The 24457-nt window shown below is 36.6% G+C and overlaps 2 protein-coding genes across 8 annotated transcripts in view; both read left to right on the plus strand.

Moving 5' to 3' along the window:
• Nucleotides 1-19533, plus strand: part of LOC132199740 (uncharacterized protein CG43867) — a 142370-nt gene extending 122837 nt beyond the window's left edge. For 4 of the 7 annotated variants that reach the window (XM_059624687.1, XM_059624691.1, XM_059624690.1 and 1 more), the window contains 21 exons: nucleotides 2480-2542; nucleotides 9137-9268; nucleotides 9367-9450; nucleotides 9525-9638; nucleotides 9697-9932; nucleotides 10229-10353; nucleotides 10414-10656; nucleotides 10725-10867; nucleotides 11040-11313; nucleotides 11488-11783; nucleotides 11873-12199; nucleotides 12396-12581; nucleotides 12737-12842; nucleotides 12901-13013; nucleotides 13205-13378; nucleotides 14759-15078; nucleotides 16345-16522; nucleotides 16932-17458; nucleotides 17998-18127; nucleotides 18188-18406; nucleotides 18882-19533. In XM_059624687.1, coding sequence (XP_059480670.1) covers nucleotides 2480-2542; nucleotides 9137-9268; nucleotides 9367-9450; nucleotides 9525-9638; nucleotides 9697-9932; nucleotides 10229-10353; nucleotides 10414-10656; nucleotides 10725-10867; nucleotides 11040-11313; nucleotides 11488-11783; nucleotides 11873-12199; nucleotides 12396-12581; nucleotides 12737-12842; nucleotides 12901-13013; nucleotides 13205-13378; nucleotides 14759-15078; nucleotides 16345-16522; nucleotides 16932-17458; nucleotides 17998-18127; nucleotides 18188-18406; nucleotides 18882-19082 — 4191 coding nt within the window. In that variant the 3' untranslated portion in view covers nucleotides 19083-19533. Of the gene's footprint in view, nucleotides 1-2479; nucleotides 2543-8559; nucleotides 8782-9136; nucleotides 9269-9366; nucleotides 9451-9524; nucleotides 9639-9696; nucleotides 9933-10228; nucleotides 10354-10413; nucleotides 10657-10724; nucleotides 10868-11039; nucleotides 11314-11487; nucleotides 11784-11872; nucleotides 12200-12395; nucleotides 12582-12736; nucleotides 12843-12900; nucleotides 13014-13204; nucleotides 13430-14758; nucleotides 15079-16344; nucleotides 16523-16931; nucleotides 17459-17997; nucleotides 18128-18187; nucleotides 18407-18881 lie in introns of those variants that run through there. The other 3 variants (XM_059624689.1, XM_059624688.1, XM_059624692.1) reach the window with 3 other exon arrangements.
• A 1018-nt stretch (nucleotides 19534-20551) lies between these two features.
• On the plus strand, nucleotides 20552-24456 carry LOC132199450 (upstream stimulatory factor 1). The gene is made up of 5 exons (XM_059624162.1): nucleotides 20552-20916; nucleotides 21619-21890; nucleotides 22482-22747; nucleotides 23015-23164; nucleotides 23365-24456. Exons 1-5 carry the CDS (start codon nucleotides 20888-20890, stop codon nucleotides 23608-23610), a joined length of 963 nt encoding a protein of 320 aa, XP_059480145.1. The 5' UTR covers nucleotides 20552-20887; the 3' UTR covers nucleotides 23611-24456.
• The last annotated feature ends 1 nt before the right edge of the window (nucleotide 24457 follows it).

Genomic DNA, 24457 nt, shown 5'->3' on the forward strand with positions numbered 1-24457 from the left:
GCCAGTCTCCAATAACTGAAACTAAATTAATTCAATGAAGTTGTCATCTATTCTAATAATTTTATTGCAGTTTAAAATGATTAATTTATTGTGAATGAAATGTGCGTATGTAAAATGATGTTTGCAACCGACGCGTCCGAACAAAAGTGGCGCATTCCGTCGTCGGCGTGCTTTTTCTCCGGAAAAGGAAAGCGGGAGTGAGGTTGGCTCGCTGGCGTGTATGCATTGATTTACGCATAACAAGCGAAAAGCCGCAACATAAATTGCGCGCGCTGCAAATTAAATTACGGCATTGCTCTCAGGTGTAAAGTAGCGTTTAATGCGCGCATAATAACTTGGGCCGCTTTGATTCTGAGCGCGCGCTGCTTATTTATCGCCGGGCTGATGTAATTCCCCGAGGCGCTACCCCGTGCCCCACTTACTTCAATTTACACATAAATTTCCCGACGCGCCTTTTTCCGGCCGGTGCCGCCACCTGCGGGGAAAACGGCCAACCTGCTGCAGGGGTGGCGAGGGTGCTTCGCAGATGGCGCCAAAGCCACCCTCGGGGGTGCTTCGGCCGAGTTGGTGGCGCGGCCGAGTGGGGGCGGCGACGGCGCTGATTTCAAACGAGACGGCCGCGTGCATAATAATTATCTCTCTGGTATCTGCCGAGGGGGTGGTTATGAGACGCAGCAGGGGTGGCTGCTGCTGGCCATCAGCGACGCTAATGCAGCTGACACCCCCAGGAAGCCAAGTTGCGAATTTGTTTGAATGCGCGACAGAATGACTGAGTCATTCCGTTTTTTTTTTTCATATCAACTTTTAATCGCGATTCAAAAATTTCAGCGTTCCTCAATCAAAAAAAATTGCATCTCCAGAGGTGGCAAACTCTCTATTCAACTAATTTACTTTTATTTTTTAAAAGTGCCAACATTTTTTATACAATATATCTCAAATATATTGTGCTTTTTTCCCTTTATTTTTGTAATTTCTCCCTTAAAATTGAAAGAGTCATCCTAAATAGATCAGAAATTGCGTTCGGTCCAAATATAAAAAGAAAAGTTTGCTAAAGTCATTTCAAATTTGGATTGCCATAGACGTTTTTATAATGGAAATTTTCATTTTTTTTCGACAATTAAACTAATTAATAGCAAAAATTAACCAATCAATTAAAATTGCATGCTTAATATGGTAGCTTAATCTAACTCTGCTGGATAAGTGGCCATTAGTACCTACTGTGAGAGAATAAATTAATTGAATTGAATTATGAAATATATTTATATTTTTATAAAATTATTAGAATTATTGATTTTAGTTGGCGTAGCATGAGTTAAAATATCATAATATACATACTTTGACATATAATAAATTAAAGAAAATAAATATAAATAAATAAATATAAATAATAAATCATGTACGAATGCACCGAGATACAAATTCTTGATATTTTCTAAAAACATGATTATACAATAATATGCCTTTTTTGTGCTACGCTAAATTTATGTATTTATTTATTTATATTTTAAGTAGCCAAACAACTTAATTTATTTTTGAAAACTGAAGAATGTCTTATTAAATCTAAAAATTACATTATTCTGTGTAAATATTAAATAATAAAACTATTCGAAATTATAAAAATACATTTATGATAAATAATTAATAAATAATAATATATAAATAATATAATATCGGGAGGCTAAAAATTTATTAGTTTAAGTTTTTTTTAATAAATTTCTTTTTTTCTTCTGCGCAAAATGACACTAATTAAATTTTCGGCTCCTCTTGTGTTTCCCATAAGTAAGCAGCGCATTTAACAGGAGTGCCCACAACAAAAGGTGGCCCTGAAATTCGAGCCGAGGGGTGGATTGGAGCGTGTACATGTGCATATTAAAAATGACTCAATACGTCCACATGATGAGTCACCGGGAGTGCAGTGGCCTCCGCCCGGCCGACAACCACCCCCAAGTCCATGCCGGGGGCTCAATCCCGCGAAACCCTTCAGTGATCCGCGTGGTTTCAAAAGCAGCTCTCGGCTCCAGGGCCCTTGAACTCACCCACGTGCGCTTTCCGCCACCCCGACCTCTGCAGTTTGGTGCGTTTCGAGTGCTTTTCACCCACTTTTATGAGAGGGGAATCTCGGATGTTGCATAATTTGCATTTTTTTTTTTTACATTCTCCAGACCCTGTTTCGATAAAAATTGATTTTATCATAGACATCAAATTTAGAAGATTTCTACCAGATTTTCTATCATTTATAATTATTATTATAATTTATAATTATCTTTGGGTCTTAAATTGTTTTTAATTGTTACAAACAATCTTTCAATGAGAATTGAAATAATTATTAAAAATTGTAGGACTAGCAAGAATTTTGCTAAAACATATTAATTTAAATATAATACAAGAGAAAGTGTTTTTGAACTGAAAATTAGTTAATTATTTTGGTAATAAATTTTTTGAACAACAAAATGAAATTTTTGTGTAATTTTTGTTGCAGTTGGCCGAGTTGGAGTCTCGTTTGCTGGAGGCTGAGAGCAGAGCTGATGAGGCGGAGGATAAAGTGAGTACCTCTCTAGCTTCTTTTGCTCTTCTTTGGCACGTGGATTCATATTTATTCCCCTATCTGCGTCGACCTTTGACCTCTTGTATATCTCTTTGCTCTACACTTCTCTCTGTGCCATTTGTCACAACGAGAACGAGACGAGTGCTGCAAATTCTACCTGATAAAACGGAACTGTCACGTAATTTTGAAACGAGAACAAATGTACCGTGAGCGGAATGGAGAGATGTCTGCGCTTTGATTCGTTCTCTGCTAGGTTCGTTTCTTGGTCTACTTTTGTCACTTTTTCGGCTGAATTTGTGAGGAACGACTATTTAGAATTTAATTTTTTGATCAGTCTTCTTGTTCTTACATCACTTTTTTTCAGGAGTTAATTTTTTATTGTCGTGCAAAGTTAGCGGTCTTTTTAGTAGCCCCCACAGAAGGCAATAAAATTCTATGTTATATTAAAATCCTATTAAAATTTAAAACTATTTACAAAATTCTCACATATATATTTTATTATTAAATAAACTTTTATTGATTTCTATTAAGTTTATTTTAATAATATTAAAAACATTTTAAGTTTTTAATTTAATAACTTTATAAGTATAAAAAATATTTTTATGTAAAAATTAAAACAAATATTACTTTGTAATTATACTTTTTTTCATAAAATTCAAATAAATTCCCCTCGTTGTGAAATAAACATAATTTAATTTATATAAAAACTAAAAAGTAACTCACACCACGTGCATCTAGATTCTTATTTTGAAGAGAGAAAATATTAGCAATTTAACTAATTTCAAAAAACTAACTCTCATTTATGCGATTCGTCAAAAAGGATCCTAGTTAGAAGTACTAATGCACTCCTTAAGGATTTTACACTATGTTTTCAATATCTCAAAATGTGAAGTTGTAAAACATTTATCTGATTTTTTTTCCATTTTATTTCCATTCTTGAAGTTGAAGTACAGACATATAAAGTAGAAGTCTTTTTTTACTTTTTTCTCCCTAATGAATCTTTGCTAATTGTCTTTTTCTGACTGAAAATATCTGAGTTTTAATTGTAATTATTTGTATTCTTCTTATTTCTTTAAAAAATAAATAGAAACTAAAATCGTCTATTTAACATTTTGAGTTCTTGTGATTTTTTTAATGGTTCTTAGAGGAGTGTTTCAGATTTTTAGTCTTTTCCGATTTGATTTTTTTCCTGGCCTATTTTGAGACTTTTTATGATCTCGCTGATGTTTTTATTTTCAAAATTTATTAATTTCTACAGATATAAGAAAAAAACGCTGGCTAATAAAAATTTGCTAAAAATGACTTAATTTGGGGACTTTTTAACAAAACATTTTGCATAATAAGTCACTATTTTTCTAAAAAAAAAATCCTTTTGCCTTTAATTCCTAAGCTTGAAATATATTGGGGAAGTAATAAATAGTCAGGTACATTTTTGCCAATTTGCAATTCTAAGCGGCGTCCGATCTGAACAGAGCGACATCGATTGAAGGCGTGTGACCTCCGAGCGGTTAAAAACTTAACACGCTGCCGCACCTGCCCGGTTCTATTTGAACGAGTACTTTAACATATATACAAATACATAGAGAAGCAAATATCGATCGTTTTCGCTGGAGAAGAGTTGGTACCCACAGAGACTGATGTGCTTGTAGATTAGCGCGCGCACAGCAGCACACATGCCTGTTATAAAATACGACATAAATCTCGAGTGGGCCTTCTGCTGCTGCTGCTGCTGCTGCAGACCGTATGCGGTTCGCCTCGTCATCCATTGTGCTGACGCTGGCCCAGGATTATTATTATTTGTTGTCCTGCTGCACACGTCTCTCTTTATTACTTTTTTCAGCGCTTTCTATTCACTGTTGAGCACACAATGCACCGCTGGATTAAATGACAAAGGAGGTAAAAAAAAAACGGTGGTGCAGTTACAAACGTCAATAAAGTTTTTAAGTAGCTTCAGCTAAAATAATGACACATTAAACGGTCTATCAATAAAATTGGAAGTCATTTTTTTCAATTAATTATTTGATGTTATAAAATAAACTGAATTTTTTTAAGTAAGAAATTATCTAAAATGCATTATTATTTTTTTATTCAAAATCTGCCATGTCATAGATACATTGAAAGTTTCTCAAAACCAAATGCGTAGCTTAACCTAATCGCGTGGACCATCAAATGATGATTTTGAATAACATTAGTCATTAGCCCAAAATATGGAATAAAAAAAATTGGGTGGTGCCTTCTGCACCACAAATAAAGGGCACAGGCCGAAAACACTTTGTCTTGCCGGCCTGACCCTACAAATAATAATAACTTTGATTGAGCTTCTAAGGAATTGAAAAATTTTTAGATAAAAAATAATAAAAAGTGTGCTTATCAATGTTTATGTTTTCAAAATTAAATATTTAAAACTAGTTATTCCAGTAATATTATACATAATTATATATTTAATTTTTGTAATTTAATTTTTATATTTAATTTAATTTCTACGTTTTCTATTAAAGTAATTTATTAATTCCTTTAATGCAATTGGTAGAATAAAAAATATGTTATGTTTATAAAAGTATATAAATTTGCAAGACAACAATTGCAACATTACAACAAGGCAAGTTCAAAAATGGATCTAATGTAAGCTAAACCATCTACAATTTCTTGTGATAAATAATGGATATTAGAAAATATAATTTGACATGATACATCCAGATGAAGTTAAATTTTAAATACTTCCAGCCCACGGTAAACAGACAACTGAATCAGTATATTGACAGCACTGACTGTTATTGTTGTACATAGAAAAGCAGATAAGGTATATCATCCCTTAAAAATATCAAAATTTGTAATTATTTTTGAGGAATAAATTACGCCACAATTTTCCTATTTTCAATATTCAATTGGGTAAAGAATTCTATATTTCTGAAAGAAAAAATTTAACAATCATGATACATGAGAGCCCAAAATGATCAATTTTCTTATTTTATTTTTCTCCTTTCTGTTCTACGATTTTTTCACACAAAAATTATAATCAATTAGCTTTCTTTTCTCTTATTATTCCAAAATAACGTGCCTAATTTAATTTCAGCAAGACTAATTTAATCGAATCGTAAATTTTGCGAGAAATGATATCAAAATTGCATTAATTTTGTTTGTGGTGTTTTTGTTTTTTTTTTTTTTGCTGGAGAATCTCTGGCAATTTTTGTCGCGTGTTGTACAGAAGGTCGAGTGCGTGCAGCGAGCTGAATGGGCGGCTTTTTATTACGGCCGATATCAAAGCGAGCGTCAAGGAAAAGAAGTGTTTGTTGGTCAAGCTGTAAAACATTTGGCGGCGGCGCAGCTCGGGCCCCGTTTTATTTGCGACCCGGAGAGACACCCGGCGGGATCGAAGAAAAAAAGGACGCGTCGTCCGCCTCATAAATTATTTAATTTTATAGTTTAATTTTATTTTTATGATCGGAGAGCGCTGGAAGGGAACTGGATGTCGGGCAATTTGCTGCGAGACCTTTACCTGCCCCAGAGCGACCGTGGCGCGGAGAAGCGAGTGCGGTCGAGCGAAAAGCAAACAAATTAAAATTAATCCTTTCAGCGTTGTGGCGAAAAAGGAAATTGGCCGAGCCGCTCTCATCCCCTGCTGGCAAAAGCAAGGGTGGAGCTCAGCAAAAAGAGATCGATTTCACCGAGTTTGGAATTAAAAATCAATCAATTTGCGTGACCCCAAGCCGAGCAGATGTTTGTGAGGCAGTTTTTTCTGCACGCCCACGTCGCCACCCTCGGATCAAATGCTTACATTTATAGCTAAGCCGATTATTAATAGCGTGCTGCCGAAGAAGAATTCGGTCAGTTCACGCAGGGCTGCTCGGTAACAAATTGTATTTCGTGACAGCAATAACAAATATTATTTTGAAAAGAATTAATCAAAGATTTTAATCTTTTTAATGGTTCTGATCTATCTGTAGTAATAATCATAGCGGTTTGAAAGAAAATTCAAATTTGTTGGGGAATTTCACGATCGAGGTTTGATTCATGATGTTCGAGTTGAAAGTTGCTTTTTCCTTGATGGGTTTTTAGAGTTTATTATATTGCATAAGGAAAAAACATCATGCTCTTCATAGTTCGGTCGTCTTGGCAGTAAAATATTGTTCTGAAAATTGGCCTGTTAACATAATTTAAATTTTTTAATCACCGGAAAATATTTAATCGTTTTTCATTACATTAAATCAATTTTCCCAAGTATTTTTAGTAATATTTTCTTAAATGTTACAGATTATTTTTATAGGAATTTTCGTAAAAAATCTTCAATATTTTGAAAACTTTATGCAAGATATTTTTTTTATCTGTCAAACGAAGAACGACCCTGAAAACTCATGAAGTTTAAGCTGCCGCCTTTGAATTTGATTCACCAATTCCATTTGTATCACGCCTGCAATATTGAGGTGTATGCAACCGGCTTGACACCCGTGCAATGTAAGGAAGCATAACTTGAATAACTTCTGACCTAAATTTTAGAGTGATTGCAAAACTGCTGCTTTCGCTCTCTCGTTTTGTTTTTTGTTTGTTTGCTTTTTAATTTTAAAACGTGAGATATATTTTTGTATTTATTCAAAAACTTATCCGCCCTCCTTGCTTTTATACTTGAAAGTTCGCCGGCACGAAAGTACTTTCCGTCTACAAATTACAACAGCTGCCAAGGAAAATAGGCAAACTTTTCAGCACCCGAATTTTTTACATTCCAATTTGCATAACTAACGGTTAACTTGGGCTTGTTTTTTATGCCAGTTTTCGGGGTGCCGGTGAGATATACAGAGAAGTATTGAAATTGATTGATTAAGGCCAAGTCACGCCATGACTTTTCCTCTTGAACGAATCTTTTGAATCGCGGCCAAGAATTCGGTCGTGCCAAATGAAGAGGCACGGAATTCATTCACTTAATTGCTGTCAGCGACAGATTCGAGCTCCGCGAAAAGCCAGCCAGCTGGTGCTGAATTTGCCACACTCTAATGTGCGCTGCGGTTAGTTGCCAATTGCGCATAAAACTTTGGTGGAAATCTTTTATTTTCTCTTTGCCAGTCGTTAATGCAAAGAGACTGCGAACTTTCGCAGAGATTACAGATAAAATAAATTTTTATTTAAGTGGCTCTTAAAAGTTCTGCTGTATTATGACGGTTTGATAAAACTATAATTTAAGAAAAGAGAAGATGAAATTTAGAAGAAGAAGAAAAATACAAATAAATTTCAAATATTACTTTAATTGTATAGCACGCGTTTTAAGGTACTTATATAATTTAAAAAAAAAAAAAAAAAAAATTATAAGAACAATCTACGTTTAACAAACATTTAAGGAAAATATAATCTTCCAGATTTTGGAATTATTAATGTTGTGCATTTTTGCAGACTGCTGAGTTTATTATTTTCAATCAAATATTTTTTGAATTTCAATTTAAAATAGCTGCAGATCATTTAAATTTTTTTATACTTTTCGAAAAAGTCCATTTAAAACTATTATAAGTGTTTTCCATTCAGGTTTATTCGAAAGAAATTTTTCATTCGCATCTTTCCTTCTATGGCTTTTCTTTTTTTGCAAAAGTGTTTACGTTCCTCTTTCATTCAAAGCGAGATTACTTCCACCCCAAATATTTATCCAAGCTGCTCTCGTCACCGCCGCCGCCGTTGTAATTAAGGAAAGGAGGCAAACGAAATCAGGTCTGTCTTCCGCCCCCGGGCCACCCCCGGCTCAAGGTCGAGGGAAGGAGCAGTGCAGACTGCGTGGCGTCGTCTCTCTTCCGCAGACGCCGCCGGTTTCACTTTTGCATCTAGATAGAGTCTTACTTTGGCCCTCTCTCTTTCGCACCGAGGGTTTCCATAGTTACTGGGGAAAAGTACACCACGGGGCCGCGCTATACACACTTCTTCTCTTCCCCCAGCCAGCAGCGTGGTGGTTGGTATGGGAGCGCTAGTGGTATGTCATTGATTTTTGCGAGCGCTCTCTCGCTCACTACCTACCCTACCAGCGAGCGAGAGCGCGTCCTCGGCGTACTCCGGTCATGGCAGCGGGGGCGCTTCTTCTCGCCTAGCGGCACCCCCGACCCGCACTTGGGCGCATGGTGACCCGCGAGGGCCGCAAATGCCCCCTCAGCAGCTCGACCGACGCGCTCGTCATGGAGTCGGCCAGCGTTTCCAGCAACGGGGGCTGCGTCAGCCCCGTTCCCGCGCCCAGAAGGTTCACTGGCTCGTCGAGACTCACGGCCATCGTGAGTAGCTTGTTGTTTTGTTTTCGTTGCACCACTGACAGGTGGACAATCTCGCCGCTTCCATTCTCTTCCGATAATAATTTTGTTCTATTCGATTAAAGTGCGAAATTTTCAGAGTTTTATAAACGAAATGCTGCAGTCGATATTGATCTGCTTTGTAATTTATTCTGCTTACTCACTCACGTGCCTTCAGAAATATTATTATTGCTGACCCCGTTTGTGCGCTTCTTTTATCCTCCGTGTGTATTTTCTTTTCCCGCTCGTTTCTGATGACCTTTATATTCTATTTCTGCGTGTGATTCAGACCGTGTGATTGGACTAATTCGGGATTTCCTGGCTTGTTTTTGTGCCTTAGGTCAGGAGCATGGAGCAGCGATTGGCCGCGGAAAACCCCGCCGACTGGTCACCCTCGCCCGTCAGTGGCGGCGTCGAGATCCACGGAAAGGAAAAGGAGATTTCGCGGCTCGAGTCTCAGGTCGAAGAACAGGTGAGTGAATAAGGAAGCCGCTCAAGTGAACTGCGAGAATTAGTTAGATTGTTATATTGACGGATGGACACGCGTCAATTGATGTGTTATTATTTCAGCGGCTGCTCCGTTTGCAAGATGCCAAACAAGTCGAGGCGAAAGCTGCGAAAATCAAGGAGTGGGTTACCAATAAGCTCAGAGAGGTTCGTTTCTTTTCTTTTTATCGCCAGAGTTATATTTTTTATTCTTACAAACAACTCTGTAATTCGATTTTCAGTTGGAGGAGCAGAATCAGCAATTGAGGGAACAAAACCAAAAGTGCACGGAGCAGCTCGACCTTTTGCGCAACCACCTTTCCCATCTGGGCCGCGGATCGAGCAAAGATAGACATGTACAATTAACTTGCTTTTTACTCAATCAATTTTTTGATTAAAATTTGAAATTTGCAGACGTCCAGAGCAAGCCTTGCTGAGGCTGACCAGTCACCGCCCCCAGCCTCCCTGCCTCCAGATCTTCCAGCGCGTCCTGCCTCTGCTTCGTCCTCGTCACTCGGACTTTCGTCCACGCATGGCTCATCCCTCGGACACCGCCGCTCAGACAGCCTTGGCTCTTGCTCTCCGGAACCAATGTACCTGGATGCAGAACACGGAGGAGGAAGAAGGAGATCGAGACACCAAAGACTTAGGTAATAAAATATTAAATAAAGTACAAATTTCTACAATTTGGAAACAATTGCTAGTAAAATATTTCATTTTAATTATTAATATATCAGTAAAAAAGCTATATTTTTTTAATAAAAGTATTTTTCTTAATTATGGAGACAAATTCTTTTAAAACTTAAAATCCATTTGATTGAAATTTGCAGTTTTCAGAGTGAAATTTCAAATTTTCTTACATTACATAACTCAAAGATTTTATTTCTGTTACTTTCAGTAAAATTACTCGTAATTAATGTTCATGTTTCAATCATTCCAATTTCAGTCCTGGTCCTAGCACTTTGACTCGTGATCTACACGCTGCTGTGGCAAGCCTTGTACACCTGCCGGCAGCTTCGCGCACAAGCCCCTGCGCCCCATCATCTACGCCATCCCTTCCTGCCTTCCAAGGTAAAATTTGCCCCTTTAATTTAAAATCAAATTTGAATTAAACTTTTAAAATTCTTTCAGTTGACGACGGTCAACACGACTACGCAGAAATCTACACTCCGAGCAAAGAGAGCGTGACCGGCTCTTGGGGTGTAGCTGGAACGTGCAGAGAGAGCTCTGGAGGCAGCAGCAGTGGCGGCAGCGACCAGAGAGCAGATCATTCGCAGGCGTCCTGCAGTTGCATCGACGACTCCAGGCCGCCCACGCCGCCGCTCCACAGATTCCCATCGTGGGAGTCGAAGATTTACCAAATAGCCGACGAAGGTTGGAACAAAAAGTTTTTATAAAAGCCTTTATTTATTATAAAAAAAATCCTCGTGCTCGGTGTATAGGTTTCCAACTCCCCAGTATTGTCAACGGCTCTTCGACTATGAAGAGCGATTCAACGAATAACAACACAAGCTCGTTACGAGGACACAAGCCTGGTGGCTATATCGGGGACATCAGTGTGCCAGTGTATGCAACTGTCAAAGGGGTATGTCGCCTGTTTTTATCTATTCAAATCGTGATAACTTTTATTGAAAAAAATCTCATCTTTTTTTTATTCTTTCGTTACTGCCTGATTTATTTTAAGTTACATTTTTTTTCTTACTTTAGATTTAATTAAATTTTGCAGTCCACAAAAATTATCTTCGATTTTATTTCAGAGAGCAAGTCAGATCAGATCGATGCCCTTCACTGGAGATTCCTCCGATTCTTCAGATGGAGAGGACGGTCACAACACGGCCAGTCAAGAAAACACCCTTCGAGGTGTGAGCAGAACAAGCAGTGGCGGCGACACCACTGACCAGTCTTCAGGAGACACCGGCTCGAACCCCAGCAAGAGCTTGAGAACCTCCATGCAAGGGCTCACTCTTTCTCCGGCCGCCAAGTTGAACGTGATCAATAACAGTGCATCTCCCTCAAAAAGCATCAAAAGAGGTTATTTAATAATCAATCATTTAAAAGAAAAAAAATTAAATTGTGAAAATCTAATTTTTATATTTACAATCTCAATGTCAATCAAAGTACTTTTTTTCCTTTTTAAAGAAAATTTTGCTTGCAAATGTGTTATAATTTTTTTCTGACAATTTAACTAAATATTGTTTGCATTAGCAGAAAACTGTTCAATGGAGTCTGCAACCAGTGAAGACTACGCAATTCCACCCGACGCACTTTCCTGCTGTGAGTCGACAAGCATTGAGTCGTCGATGCCGTCCTTAGTGGCCGGTCGTTCCAACTCGTGCATGATGGATGTGCACGACACACCTGTGCACTCGGCGAACAGCACGGCCAACAGAGAGAGTCTGGAAAAGCAAGGCTACCTCACCAAATTGGGCGGAAAGTTGAAGACCTGGCGCAAGCGGTGGTTCGTGTTGAAGAACGGCGTCATCATGTATTGGAAATCACAGGTTCAAAACTCATTTTTCATCACAAATAAATATTTTAAATTCTATTTTATTAAAAAAAGATATTTTGAGGCTAAATTTTTCTTCAACAGAACGACGTCAGCCGAAAACCACAAGGCCACATAGAGTTAGATGACCTGTGCAGGGTCACAAGGGCAGACGGCGCGGCCACCTTTGAAATCTCAACGGGCAAAAAGACCTACTACCTGACGGCAGACTCGATTGCTGCGATGGAAGACTGGATCAGGGTGCTGCAAAATGTGCAACGAAGAAACGCCACCAAACTGCTGCTCCACAAGGAGGAGCACAAACCCACCATCCAGGGCTGGCTGACCAAGGTCAAGAACGGTCACACCAGAAGGTGCTGGTGCGTCCTCATTGGCAAGATGTTCATGTACTTCAAAGGGCCTACAGACACGGTAACTTAAGAAAAAAAAATTATCGAACCAAAAAATATATTATTCCTTTCTTTTTTTATATAAAATTGTGTGATTAGTACACTTGGAAATCAATCAATTCAATTTTGGCAACGCCAAATTTAATTTGTAGAATATTATTCTCAATCTATTATATGTTAACTCAAATTTAAACTTTGCCTGATTTAATTTTTTTTAGACACCACTGGGGCAAATCAACATGAGAGACGCCAGAGTGGAGGAGGTTGACCATGTTTCGGATTCTGACAGCTCCGAGGAGCACGACGGAGAACGAATTAATTTGCACACTGCTGACCTCACCATTGCTCTGCACCCCTCACACCAAGGGCCTACGTACCTGATCATGCCTGCAAAGCAGGATAAGGTAAAATTTGACCCCATCTCATGATTCAAACATAAAAGAAAATTTAGGAAAAGCCCCAGCTGCCAAAATCGAAAAATTATCCGGATATTATCCTCTCGTTTTGGCAACTGGGGAGGTATCGTCCTGAATTTACATATTTTAACTTTTTTTCTTAGGACACGTGGATGTACCACTTGACCGTCGTTTCGGGTGGAGGCTCAAACGCAGGCACCCAGTACGAGCAACTGGTCCAAAGATTGATGGAAGTTGACGGCGACCCTAGTAATTAACTTCAACGTTTTCTTCCTTTTTCAAAAATTAATCATCTTTTCTCCTACAGCTTGTGTTCTTTGGAGGCACCCATTACTCTTACACACCAAAGATAGCATTACTTCACCACTGACTACTCTGCCTAGGGAAGAACTACAAGGGGAATCACTGAAATTATTTAAGGTATTTTACTACATTTCAATTTTAAACATATAAATTGCCTAAATTAACGATAATACATAATTTTTCAAATTAAACAAAATTTTAAATTCTACTGATCTGAATGAATTATTTGTATGATAGATGGAAATAAAATTTGTGTAATTTCAAGACTTAATAATTTAAATTTCTAAACTTTTGTCTTATACTTTCAGTCTTGTCAACTCTTCATGTCTGTGCCCCTGGACGCGGCCGGCATCGACTACCACGTGGTGCTGGCGCAAAACGCCCTCCAGCAATGTCTGACCTCTCCGGAACTGCAAGCGGAACTTCTCTGCGGCCTGATGAAGCAAACCTCGCGGCACCTCCAGCACAAGATTGGAGTGCAGGTAAACCCTCGGCTGCTGCTCTCCGACAAGCTTAGGCACTCAAAGCGCCGCGTAAGTTTTGTTTATTTTACTTTTTAGTTGCAAAATCACTAAATCACTCACACACTCACATACATTTATATCTCCCCAACGAAATAATATTAATGAAGATTTTAAAGATAAATTTATTAATTATATGATCTTGATGATGATCTTGACTTAAAAAAGACATCCTTTATTCTTAATCATCCTTAACCACCTTTCCTTGCATGTGAAATTGTAATATTTTAATTATTGTATTCTTTTTATAAATTGCATGATTTAAAATTTGGAAATAATTTCAAGCATGTTGATTTCTGTTATATTTGGCATAGAAAAATAATTCAGCTTTTGATGTTTATTTTAGTTGAAAAAGATTCAATTGAAAACGTTTCACTTTGCCAATTCATTCACAGTGCTTCTTATGAAATTCAAATTAAATATTTTGGCTTGAGTGAATTATTTTATAATGATTTTAAAATTAAAATTATTGCTCATTAATATGCTTCAGCTTCATATGCATCCCCTAATTATACACATGGATATGATGTTAAATCTAAGATAGAATTTTTAAGAAATTTTGATGCAGCAAAAGATAATTTTAGAAGGTACCGAACTTAAGCGTTGAGCTTAAATTTCAAATTATCTTTTAATGCATTAAATTACTTCGCACTGCATAGAGAACAATCAAGAGCGAGACGCACTTGTCAAAATAATTATTTAGGCCTCTAATTAAAAAAAAAAAATGCACCAGCATTGAATGTTCTCTCACTGCCTGTGTATTTATGTGTGATAAGTTTCTTTTATCTATGTCAGCTCTGGAATGGAATGTTTTATACAAGAAAAGCATTAAATGGAAAAACCATCCTACCCAATTTCCCTAAATTTGTAATAAAAAATTCAAATTTTTTTTAAGAAATCACAGAAGACACAAATTCCCACACCCAGATATTTGTATCTCTTTGTTTGCTTCTTCAAATTTTTATGCTTTGAGAACAGGAGAGCCAATTTTAAATATTTAAATATCTGTGTTTATTTACATATTTATTTCTGTGTTCACTTTTGCAAAAATGATAGAAAATTAGACCATTTATAGAATTAAAGCAATTCGGTGTAAAAATAATTTTGCTTATTATCATTTAATTTTCTCAAACATTTTTATTATTGCAACTTATTATAAATAAATGTTTTTATTTTTATAATTTAATTATGTAAATGTCAGATTAGCAAGACACACCAGCAGTCGGCTAAACTGGTAAGAGAGAGAAAATTCGAACACTTTGAAAGAATAAATTCGCAAAAAAAATGGCAAGCAAAGGGATTGACGTTTCCACCCTCGTGTGTGTCCCCATTCCATTCCAGCAGTTGCTGTTGTGCGCCACGCAATCGTTATTCTTGTGTGACGCCGCAAACGCTCAACAGAAGGCTTCTCCGACCTCGCAGCAGTCGGCGACGGGCGGCGCCATCGGCGGCGCCGGACCCACCGGAGCCGGCGCCACGGGCGCCGCCTCCACGGCCGGAGGCAACAGCGTGCTGCCCCTTGACTGCAAGGCCAACCCGCCGAGCTTCGTCTTCATCCAGGGCTGGCAGTTGCTGGCCCTCGCCGTGTCCCTCTTCCTGCCCAGGAACAGCCGCCTCCTCTGGTTCCTGCGACTCCACCTTGCCAGAAACGCAGATTCAAAGTGAGTAGATTTTTCAGATCAGTCATTTTTTGAAACTAGAAAAATTATTAGTATAAAATATGTATAAAATTTTTTATTTTTTATTGCAAATATTTTTATTTTCAATGAAAGCTAATAAGGGCAATACAAAAGCCTAACCCACCCCAGTGAAAATAAAATTGGGTGCAGTGCAATTTTGATGGCGGGTTAGGTTAGCTCAAGCTGTGCTAGGTTTTATAGTTTTATTAAGAATTAAAATCTATTTATAAACATTATAATTTAACTGATTTTAACATTTATTAAAAATAAAATGTTTTATTTATTTCTTTTATGTTCTATTATATTTTTTTAATTTGTTATCTTAAATAATAAAATTATAATTTTACTTTTTTGTTATAACTTTTATAATTTGGTTTATAATACGATTCAGTTAATATTTGTTTGGCCTATTTTATTATAAATAAAAGAAATGGAAACTAGATTTACCATGTTGTCATATTTCCAACAAAACATTTTAGTCTCTTTTCCATAAGCCGCTTGACTTCTTTTTTAAATCTGTGATTGCAAGAATAATATAAATAGGAATATTTAAAATTCAATTTTAAAACATTTATTTTGTCAAACTTTAAACTATAAATTTGGGAAAAGGGATAAATATTTTGCAATAAGATTAAGAATAAAATTAAAATAAAGTAAATTAAGAGCATAGATAATTCGGACATTTAATAATTTTTTTAAATATCAAATTACATTTTTCAAATAAAAGCTAATGAAGGCAACATAAGAAAATTAGTGAGATTAAAATTGGGTGAGTGCAATTTTAATGGCGGGTTAGGTCAGCAAAAGCTGATATTTATTTAAAAAAAAAACCTGCATTTTTTTTATTTTATTTATTTAGTATCCCATTGATTCTCTATTAATTATATTTGTATAATTTTCTAGTTCTTTATTTTAAATTATATTTTCTTGCTGAAAATTTTAATTTTATTTTTATAATAGAACCCAATATTACAATATTTATATATATTATATTTTATTATAATTATAAACAATGGAAATGAATTTTTCATATTTTGCAAATTGGTTGCAGCCTATGCATTTCCTAGTTCTGAGAATGTCAGAATATACTTCTTATTAGCATTTGAGATCATATTCTATTAATTTATCACCTATCGTTGAAATAAAATAAATATTTTTTCTGCTTCTCTGTTTTGTTTGCCTAAAATTTTGTTTAATTGTTCAGACTGACTAACTGGAATATTAATGAATGTTGAAATAATGTTGCAGAACGGAATGTGGGAAATACGCAGCTTATTGCCAAAGAGCGCTGGAAAGAACCCTGGCAAACGGCGCGAGGGAAGCTCGGCCTTCTCGAATGGAGGTTCTGTCCATCCTTCTGAAGAACCCTTATCATCACTCCCTGCCCCACGCAATACCAGTCCACATGCTGAATGGAACTTACCAGGTAAAATATAAATAAAAAAGGAGCGTAAAATGCTAGTTCAATTTAAAAATTGGAGGAAATTAAAAAAAAAAGTGTCATATAATACTGTAACACAAGCTTTACTTTCAAGAAATCTAAATTTACAATAAAAAAAAGAAGAAAATCACTATAAAAGGAAAATATTTTACCTTATTTGGTTTTTAATTTATTCATAAGAAAATATTCAAAATTTCCTTATATTTTTGTTTCTATTTAATAGGAGAAAAAACATTTAAAAATAAGAATTTCAACAATTGCTTTGAATTTTAATTTTTTAATGACAATACAAGCAAAATAATTACAAAAATTCTATCTTTATTTCAAAAATTTACATAAAAAATTAAATTTACTTAAATTTAATGTTAAATTTTTATTTTGTTCCATGATCCAGGTTGTGAGTTTTGACGGTTCGACAACCGTGGAGGAGTTACTGGCGTCGCTGGTGCAGGAGATCGGGTGCCGCGACGTGACGCAGTCGGGCTTCACCCTATCGAGCGACGACCCGATCGACCGCGACCTGGAGCACTACGTGGCGCACTCGGCCAAAGTCTGTGATGTGATTTCCAAGTGGGAAGTGGCCTTGAGGGAGAAGGGCTCGGGCAAGTTCGAGAACTCGCGGGCCATCAAGCTGAGTTTCAAGTCGCGCCTGTGGTGGCGACACAACGCCAAGCGCGAGACCGACAAGGAGCGCCTCCTGCTGTGCTACCAGTGCGCCCAGCAGGCGGCCAGAGGCCGCCTGCCCCTCAACAGGTCGCTCGCCCTCGAGATGGCCGCCCTGATGGCGCAGATCGACATGGGCGAGTACCCGGAAAAGGCGCCGCCGGGCAACCCGCACTTCCTCGCCCAGCAGCTCCAGTCAGCCATGGACAAATTCCTGCCAGCTAGATACAGAGACAATGCAACCCCCCAGCAATTGACGTAAGAGAGCTGAATTTTATTTCCACCAAAAAATTTATTTGGTCAAAAAGAGTTTAATTGGCTTAATTCAAATAACATCATTATAATTGTTTTTTTGAAGTAATGAACTCTTATTTTTAATTATCTTTTATTTATTTGCAAAATTTTATAATGTATTGTTTAATGTTTATAACTTGAAAGGTTTTATCGATTAAAATTAACTTATTTAATTCAAAAATTTTTTAAAACTTTAATATTTATATTATATTTTATTATTTATTATAATATTAAATTATATTTATTTTATTTTATAAAATTTTTAGATATTTAAAATTTATATTTTTTTGTATTTATACATAATTTTATAAATAAAATTTTTTTATTAACTTCAATTTGCTTTTGTTACGGTCAATAACTGTGAATAATTAGCAAAATTACTATTTTCATTGTTTCCCATGATCAATTTTTTCCTGCACTTCCAATCTACTGATTATAATCTTCTATTAAACCAAAATATTGATGCATTTTTTCTAAAACATTGGTCATTTTCCTACTTGCAGGGAGCTGCATGACGGATTAGCCGAGAAGTGGATTGCGCTCAGGGGCCGAAGTGTGATTGATTGTGTGCGAATTTATTTGACGTGTGCGAGGAAATGGCCATATTTTGGTACTTCTCTTTACCAAGCCAAGGTAACCATAGTTTTTTATTCCAAACTTTTTAATCAATAAATTGTTTCCAATAATTTCCAGATGTGCACTGGGCCAGAAAAGGGTGTTGTGTGGATGTCCGTGGGTGAAGACGCTGTGACAATTTTGGAGTTGGGAACAATGGCCCTGAAGGCGCGCTACCCTTACACAAGTGTGGTGACCTTCGGAGGGTGTCAGGACGACTTCATGTTGGTCGTCAGCAGAGAGGCCGAGGGCAAGGGTACATCACAACGACTGCTTTTTGCGCTGAGCCAAGCGAAGGTAAATTATATTTTCATATAAAATACTTAAAAATTTGTTAGAATTAAAAATTCCTAAATTGGGTTCTTAAGGGAAATAATATATATTTTCTGTTATAAAATTATATGTTTGAAATTAAAAACTTAGCATACAAGTAAAAAATAGTTTTTATTTCTAAATTTTAAATTTTTTATAAAAATAAATTAAAAAACTTTTATGAAATATATATATTATTAATATTTTTAGCTTATTTTTCTTTTTCTTAATAAAAAATAGTTTATTTTTCTTTTATTTTTAAAAAATCCTTTTTAAATATTAAAAATATTTTAATATTTTTAATTTGCAATTAATTATATTTATAAGTTAAAAACTTCATTTTTTTTAAACTTAAAATTTATAAATTAAAAATGATTAAGTTTTCCTAATTTAATAAATAAAATGATTTAAAACTTTCTCAGAAATTGCATTAAAAATGAATTTCTTTTCGGCCTTCCAGATTCTTGAAGTGACCCTTTTGATTGCCGACTACATGAACGCCCTGGGCCAGACATTGCCTGGAACCCCGCAGACGAGTTCCCTGACGCGTCACGGGTCGCACAGGTCTCAAAGGTCACGGGCCGTGGGCACCATGTCGCACTGCGGCACCAACTCGAGAGGCCAGCACTTCAACATGACAGCTTCGACCGACACCGCATAGCCCTCCGCCGCAACCACGACGGACCCGAAATCGAATATCAACAAGATCGTCCCTAAGGATGGCTGCTGTCAGCGCTCAAGGCACATAACATACAAACCAGGCTGTAAATTTTAAAATTAATACAAAAAAAAAAAACGATTAACAAGTGCTAAAAAATCACACTCGTGAGAGAGGAAAGAATAACAATGAAAATGTTTTTTGAAGTAAATGGTTAGGCCCGTGTGAGGGAGAGAGTTTTTTGATATTACCAAAACTGTGTAACTCAACCAGAAGATTACTTTATATTACAATTAAGGCAAAAGGAATTATTATTGTAAGTATACAACTAAAAAAAGATACACACACTCAGTTCTTGCGACTGCATTCCTAAGTTGTTCTCTCGATTGATATTATTACCAATAAGTACATGTATTTTTTGCTTGTATTGCATGACAAAAAAAAAATAACAATGGAGATCTGATGATGCTATGATTTTGAAATGTATTGACAATTGTATTGTTTTTCATAACTGATAAAAAAATATAGACAAAGTATTTAAGCAAAATATTCTCTTTAATTTTGATTATCTCTCATTTTAATATTTAATAATTAATAATATACTGCTTTTTTTCTGTATCACATAGAAACTTGAGAAACTTCCTATTTTATAATCGTTGTTATTTTTCCCCTTTTTTTCACTAAGTAAGATCAGATTTGATTTAAAGAGTTATATTTGACTAAATTTGCAAGAAAGATGTTTGAAGCGGTTTGAAGTTCATCAATTTTAGTTTCTTTACAGTACTTTAAATCGCTAAAAAAAAATTTAAAAAATTGTAAGTTTTATTAATTTTCTTCGATAATTTTTCTGTAATTAAAAATATTTATTTATTGTTGTTAATTTTTCCAAATTGTTACCTCACAATTTTTAACATTCAATTGCTGTTGTTGACAACAATTTTTTGATAAGAGAGGAATTTTTGGACAAAACGGCACCACCAGTAACAAGAATTTTGTTAAAAATCCCGAGATCAAAGAGACCCCATCCGCCATCTGCCGCAGTGAGCCTGAGCTTTGATATTTTTTAATTGAACTGCATTTTATATTACCTTGATTATTAAATTAATTTGTAATTTTAAAAATGAATGAAATATTTTAATTTATTTTAATAATATAAGAATAATAATGTGCATAAACATAACGCCAAGAGAAATGAAAAAAAAATTAGAATATTAATTAAAATATTTTTAAATTGTTACATTAATCAGAGTTTCATATATTAAAAAAAAAGGTTTCTATATAAATATAATTATCATTTTTTTAAGGACTTCTCAGGAGCTATATAAATATCTCTGCTTGATAATCATAACATCATAATCATCACGATTTCATGATCAGTGATGATCAGACAAAATTAGAAAAATGGGAAAAATGTAAAAAAAAAAAAATTCTGAATCCAAGATTTCGCGCCATTAGGCTGACGGTGGCGCCATCTGTGCGCGACGGAGCCGCAACGGGGGGAGTTGCGATTTTTCACATTCAGCTGACCTCCAGGAGGAAATTGCGCCTCGCGACCCTTTTTCGCCCTTCGGCCTAGTCAGCAGGGTTCGCGGGAGCCGCGGGCCGAGTGCGGGAGCGTGCAGGAGTGGCGAGGCGTCGGCGGTGGGCCTGCGAAGGGCCGAAAGTGGCCCCTCCTTCCTCCCTCTCCCCGAAATCCAGTCCAGCCAGCCATTACGTCGCACCAGCTCACATGACCTGTTGTTTGTCCCCGTGATCACCCGAGCAGCTTTCCTGGCAAATTCAAATTCGAACGACACCAACCCGTAGCCATGGACATGATGGACCAGTTGGACGCCGGGTGAGTGACCCCCGACGGCCTCCAGACGCCCCTCGGGGCGTCGCCATCGCCAACCACCCAGACATACACCCTGACGACACCTCCGTAGACCCTTTTCTCAGACCTCGGTGGTGTCCTTCGGGCTTCCCGCTGTGGGTGGAAAATCGCGGAATTTACTTTTCTACCAAAATTTTTATTGACTAAATCTAATTTTTTTTAAATCGCCAGTTCGAAGCAATATTGATTTAGGGATTTCCTGAGAAAATCCATAACTCGAGTGAAAAGTTTCTCAATTATATCCAATTATCGAAAAGTTGCATTGAGACGAAGAAGCCCTATTATTACATTCAATGGGTTCAATGATATAACAAAAGTAACTGACACACATAAATATAATTTGTAGCCGTCTCTGTTTGAATTTGTAATGGCTTAAGTTTAAAATTCTAAAGAAAAAAAATCAAAATTGTTTTAAAAAAATAAAAATTGCTTTTCCATAAATAATTTTAATAAGGTTCTCTTGACAATATTTAATTTATTATTAATAATTTTTAATTTTATATCTAAACTTTTTTTTTAATAATGTCAGATTTTTTTTTTATAAATTGGCCAAACGAAAAATTAACGAGTTATATTCTTCAAAAAAATTCTCTCGATTTGTAAAATTTATTCCTCTCATTTCTTGCGAAATGTAATTTTAATTTTACTCTTTTTTTGTGGTTTCAGAGGCGATCAGAAAGAGGGTGAGTGTGATTCGCCGACAGCCTCGGAGGCGGCCGCGATGGTGGCCGCCGAGACGTGTTTGGTGGTGGACGGGGATCTGAACATTGTGGCCGAGGACGAGGAGGAGGCGGCCACGGCCGTCATCCAGCGGGTCGTGGCCAAGCGGCCGCAGCGCCAAACGCGCAGGAATGTGATTCTGCAGCCGGCGGCCACCACGGCCATGGACACCATTGTTGACAATGACTCGTTCGAGTACAAGGCTGAAGGGTCCGGAGGTCGGTCCTCAACCTTTCTAAAAAAAATATTAATAATTGCAAAATTCACGCCTGTCGCAATTTGTTTTGTTTTTAGCTTTTGGTGGATAGAAAGAAGGTTTTGCTTAAAATTATTTCAACTGTCAGTCCTCAAGATCAGAACAAAAATAGTAGCACAGGAAAATTTTGGTGAATTGCTTTGCTCTGGGCCACTAATCTTTTTTTAAATTAACATTTACCGGAGATGAAATAAATTGCCTTTTGCTTACAAAATCTAATAAATTCGCCAGAAATTTCAGTCCTCATCAAAGTTCTTCTTTTCTATTTAAATTTGTTAAATTAGAAAGTTAATTTGGGTTTGTTTCGTTCCTAGCAGACTTCAGTTGGTTGATTTTGTCCTTGTTTAATTTCTTCAATCCCGGACGTGCTCTCTCTGGTTGGAAAATCTTCTCAACTTCCGGAGCCACAGTCCCCACAGCTTTCTACGTATTTCGTTCTCTCTTTTACAAAAAAAAATCCTGCAAATCACCAGCATGCTTCACAAGTTTAAAATTCAGCATGAAAACAAACAAACAAAAGTTTTCTTCTTATTGATTTTACTTTGTTTTGCAGACTCGTCCGGCACTGTGACTTATCGTGTGGTGCACGTGTCAACGCCAAGTTCCAGCGTCGGAGAGGAGATTGACAACATCTCGCAGATCATTCATCCGACCACCAATTTCACAACCGGAGCGTCGGCGTCGGGGGTGCAGGCGGTGCTCACGTCGCCCATCAACGGCCAGTTCTATGTGATTGGATCTCCGCAGGAAGTGTTCACCGGGACGAATACTAGAAACATTGCGCCTAGAAACCAGAGTGAAACCGTCAGAGGATCTACGGTGAGGAATGAAGAATTTGACACTTTTTAAGGTTGAATTTCGCAGCTTCAGTTGAACCTAAAATCAGTCCTAAATTGTTGATTGTTTAGGTTAGGAATTTGAAATGGAATTTCAAAAAATTTATTTTAATACTGATTATAAATTTGACATGTATTCATAAAAACTGAAAATCAATTTAATAGAAATTTTCTTAAGTAATTTTTTATCAAGATCTGCTCAAGATTTTTACATTTTATGGGAAAATACTGAGTTTTTGTTCTTTTGTAGAGACGTGATGAGAGAAGAAGGGCAACACATAATGAAGTGGAAAGACGAAGGAGAGATAAAATTAACAACTGGATCATGAAGCTGGGCAAAATCATTCCTGACTGCGGGAACGAGAGTGGAAAGCAAGGACAAGTTAGTTTCGAAGGCCAGGTGATGTAAATTTTAAGTCCTAGGAATGTGATGGATTTTTCAGTTGGATTTTGGTAACCTGCTTTATTTTGATTTAACCTCCTTCAATTTTTGCAAATTCGTAGATTTTAAACTAGAATTTTTTTCTTGCATGGACAGCTTTTTAACATGATCCGACCTGTGGAAATTCAAACCTTATTTTAATTTCCGTATTTGTTTAGAGCAAGGGAGGCATTCTGGCCAAGGCATGTGACTATATCCAAGATTTGCGGACAATCAACCAGCGAATGTCGGAGAATGTGAAAGAGAGCGAGAGACTCGCAATGCAGGTGGAGGCATTGCGGCAGCAGAACGAGGAGCTTCGCCGGGACAAGATGGCCCTGCACAACCAGCTCACTCAGAACGGCATCGTGCCCGTGGTGGAAGTCAGTCCGGTCATTGTCGTCGAGCAAGATCCCCTCTCGTAACCAGTAGCAGGACGTCCGTAGAACTACGAGTGCCTAACAGTTGAAACCAAACAAAAAACAATAATCAGATGTTACCACCAGAGGGGTCCATTTTTTTCAACACTTGCAAGTGTTTGATTTTACTTTAGTAGATATTGGAAGCAAGTCTCGTTCGTTTTTCCTGTGGGCCCGCAAGAGGTGCTCTTTTTAACGCTTTCGTTTGCTTTTTGTAATCAATAATCAAATAGCCAAGATACATTTTTGACCTTTGTTGCGCAAAGTAGTCTCTTATGTTTTTAATTTTTCTAATCAAAAACTGCTTGGGGGATTAATATTGAGGATTATGTAACAAACTTCCTATTGCGGAGGCGCAATTTATTTTGTAAAGCTCCTTTATCAACATTGAATTTGTTGAAAAAAAAATGATCAATTGAATTTTGATTGTAGAACTTAATCTAATGTTTGAAAATTACCCATTTTCCAAGTCTAATTATTGCAGACCAAAATAGCTTCAACGGTTTTAATCACTTTCTCTGAAAAACTCTTCATTCTTATTTGCTTCCCCAGAGTCTGTATAAAAATAAACATCAGCACGACAATTATTAATCCCTTTTGGCTGTTGCGTCAAAATTGCTACGTGCTTTCGGGTTGCGTGTACAAATTTTGTGAAAATGATTAGCCAGTTTTTTTGCTATTTGCCCAAAATTGAATTTTAGTTGGAGAAGATCAGTTTAGTTGCATTTTTGAAAATAAAAAAATAGCTGAAAAATGTGTGGCTACCATGGTGAAGAGAAGAGAGCAAGATGTTTGTAATTCAAGTTATTGAAGACTTGGTAATTTGAAAATAAAATTTCAATATATCTCAAAA

Source organism: Neocloeon triangulifer, unplaced genomic scaffold, assembly GCF_031216515.1.
Source record: "Neocloeon triangulifer isolate White Clay Creek 2 clone unplaced genomic scaffold, ASM3121651v1 ptg000014l, whole genome shotgun sequence".
In the NCBI taxonomy this organism is placed as follows: domain Eukaryota; kingdom Metazoa; phylum Arthropoda; class Insecta; order Ephemeroptera; family Baetidae; genus Neocloeon; species Neocloeon triangulifer.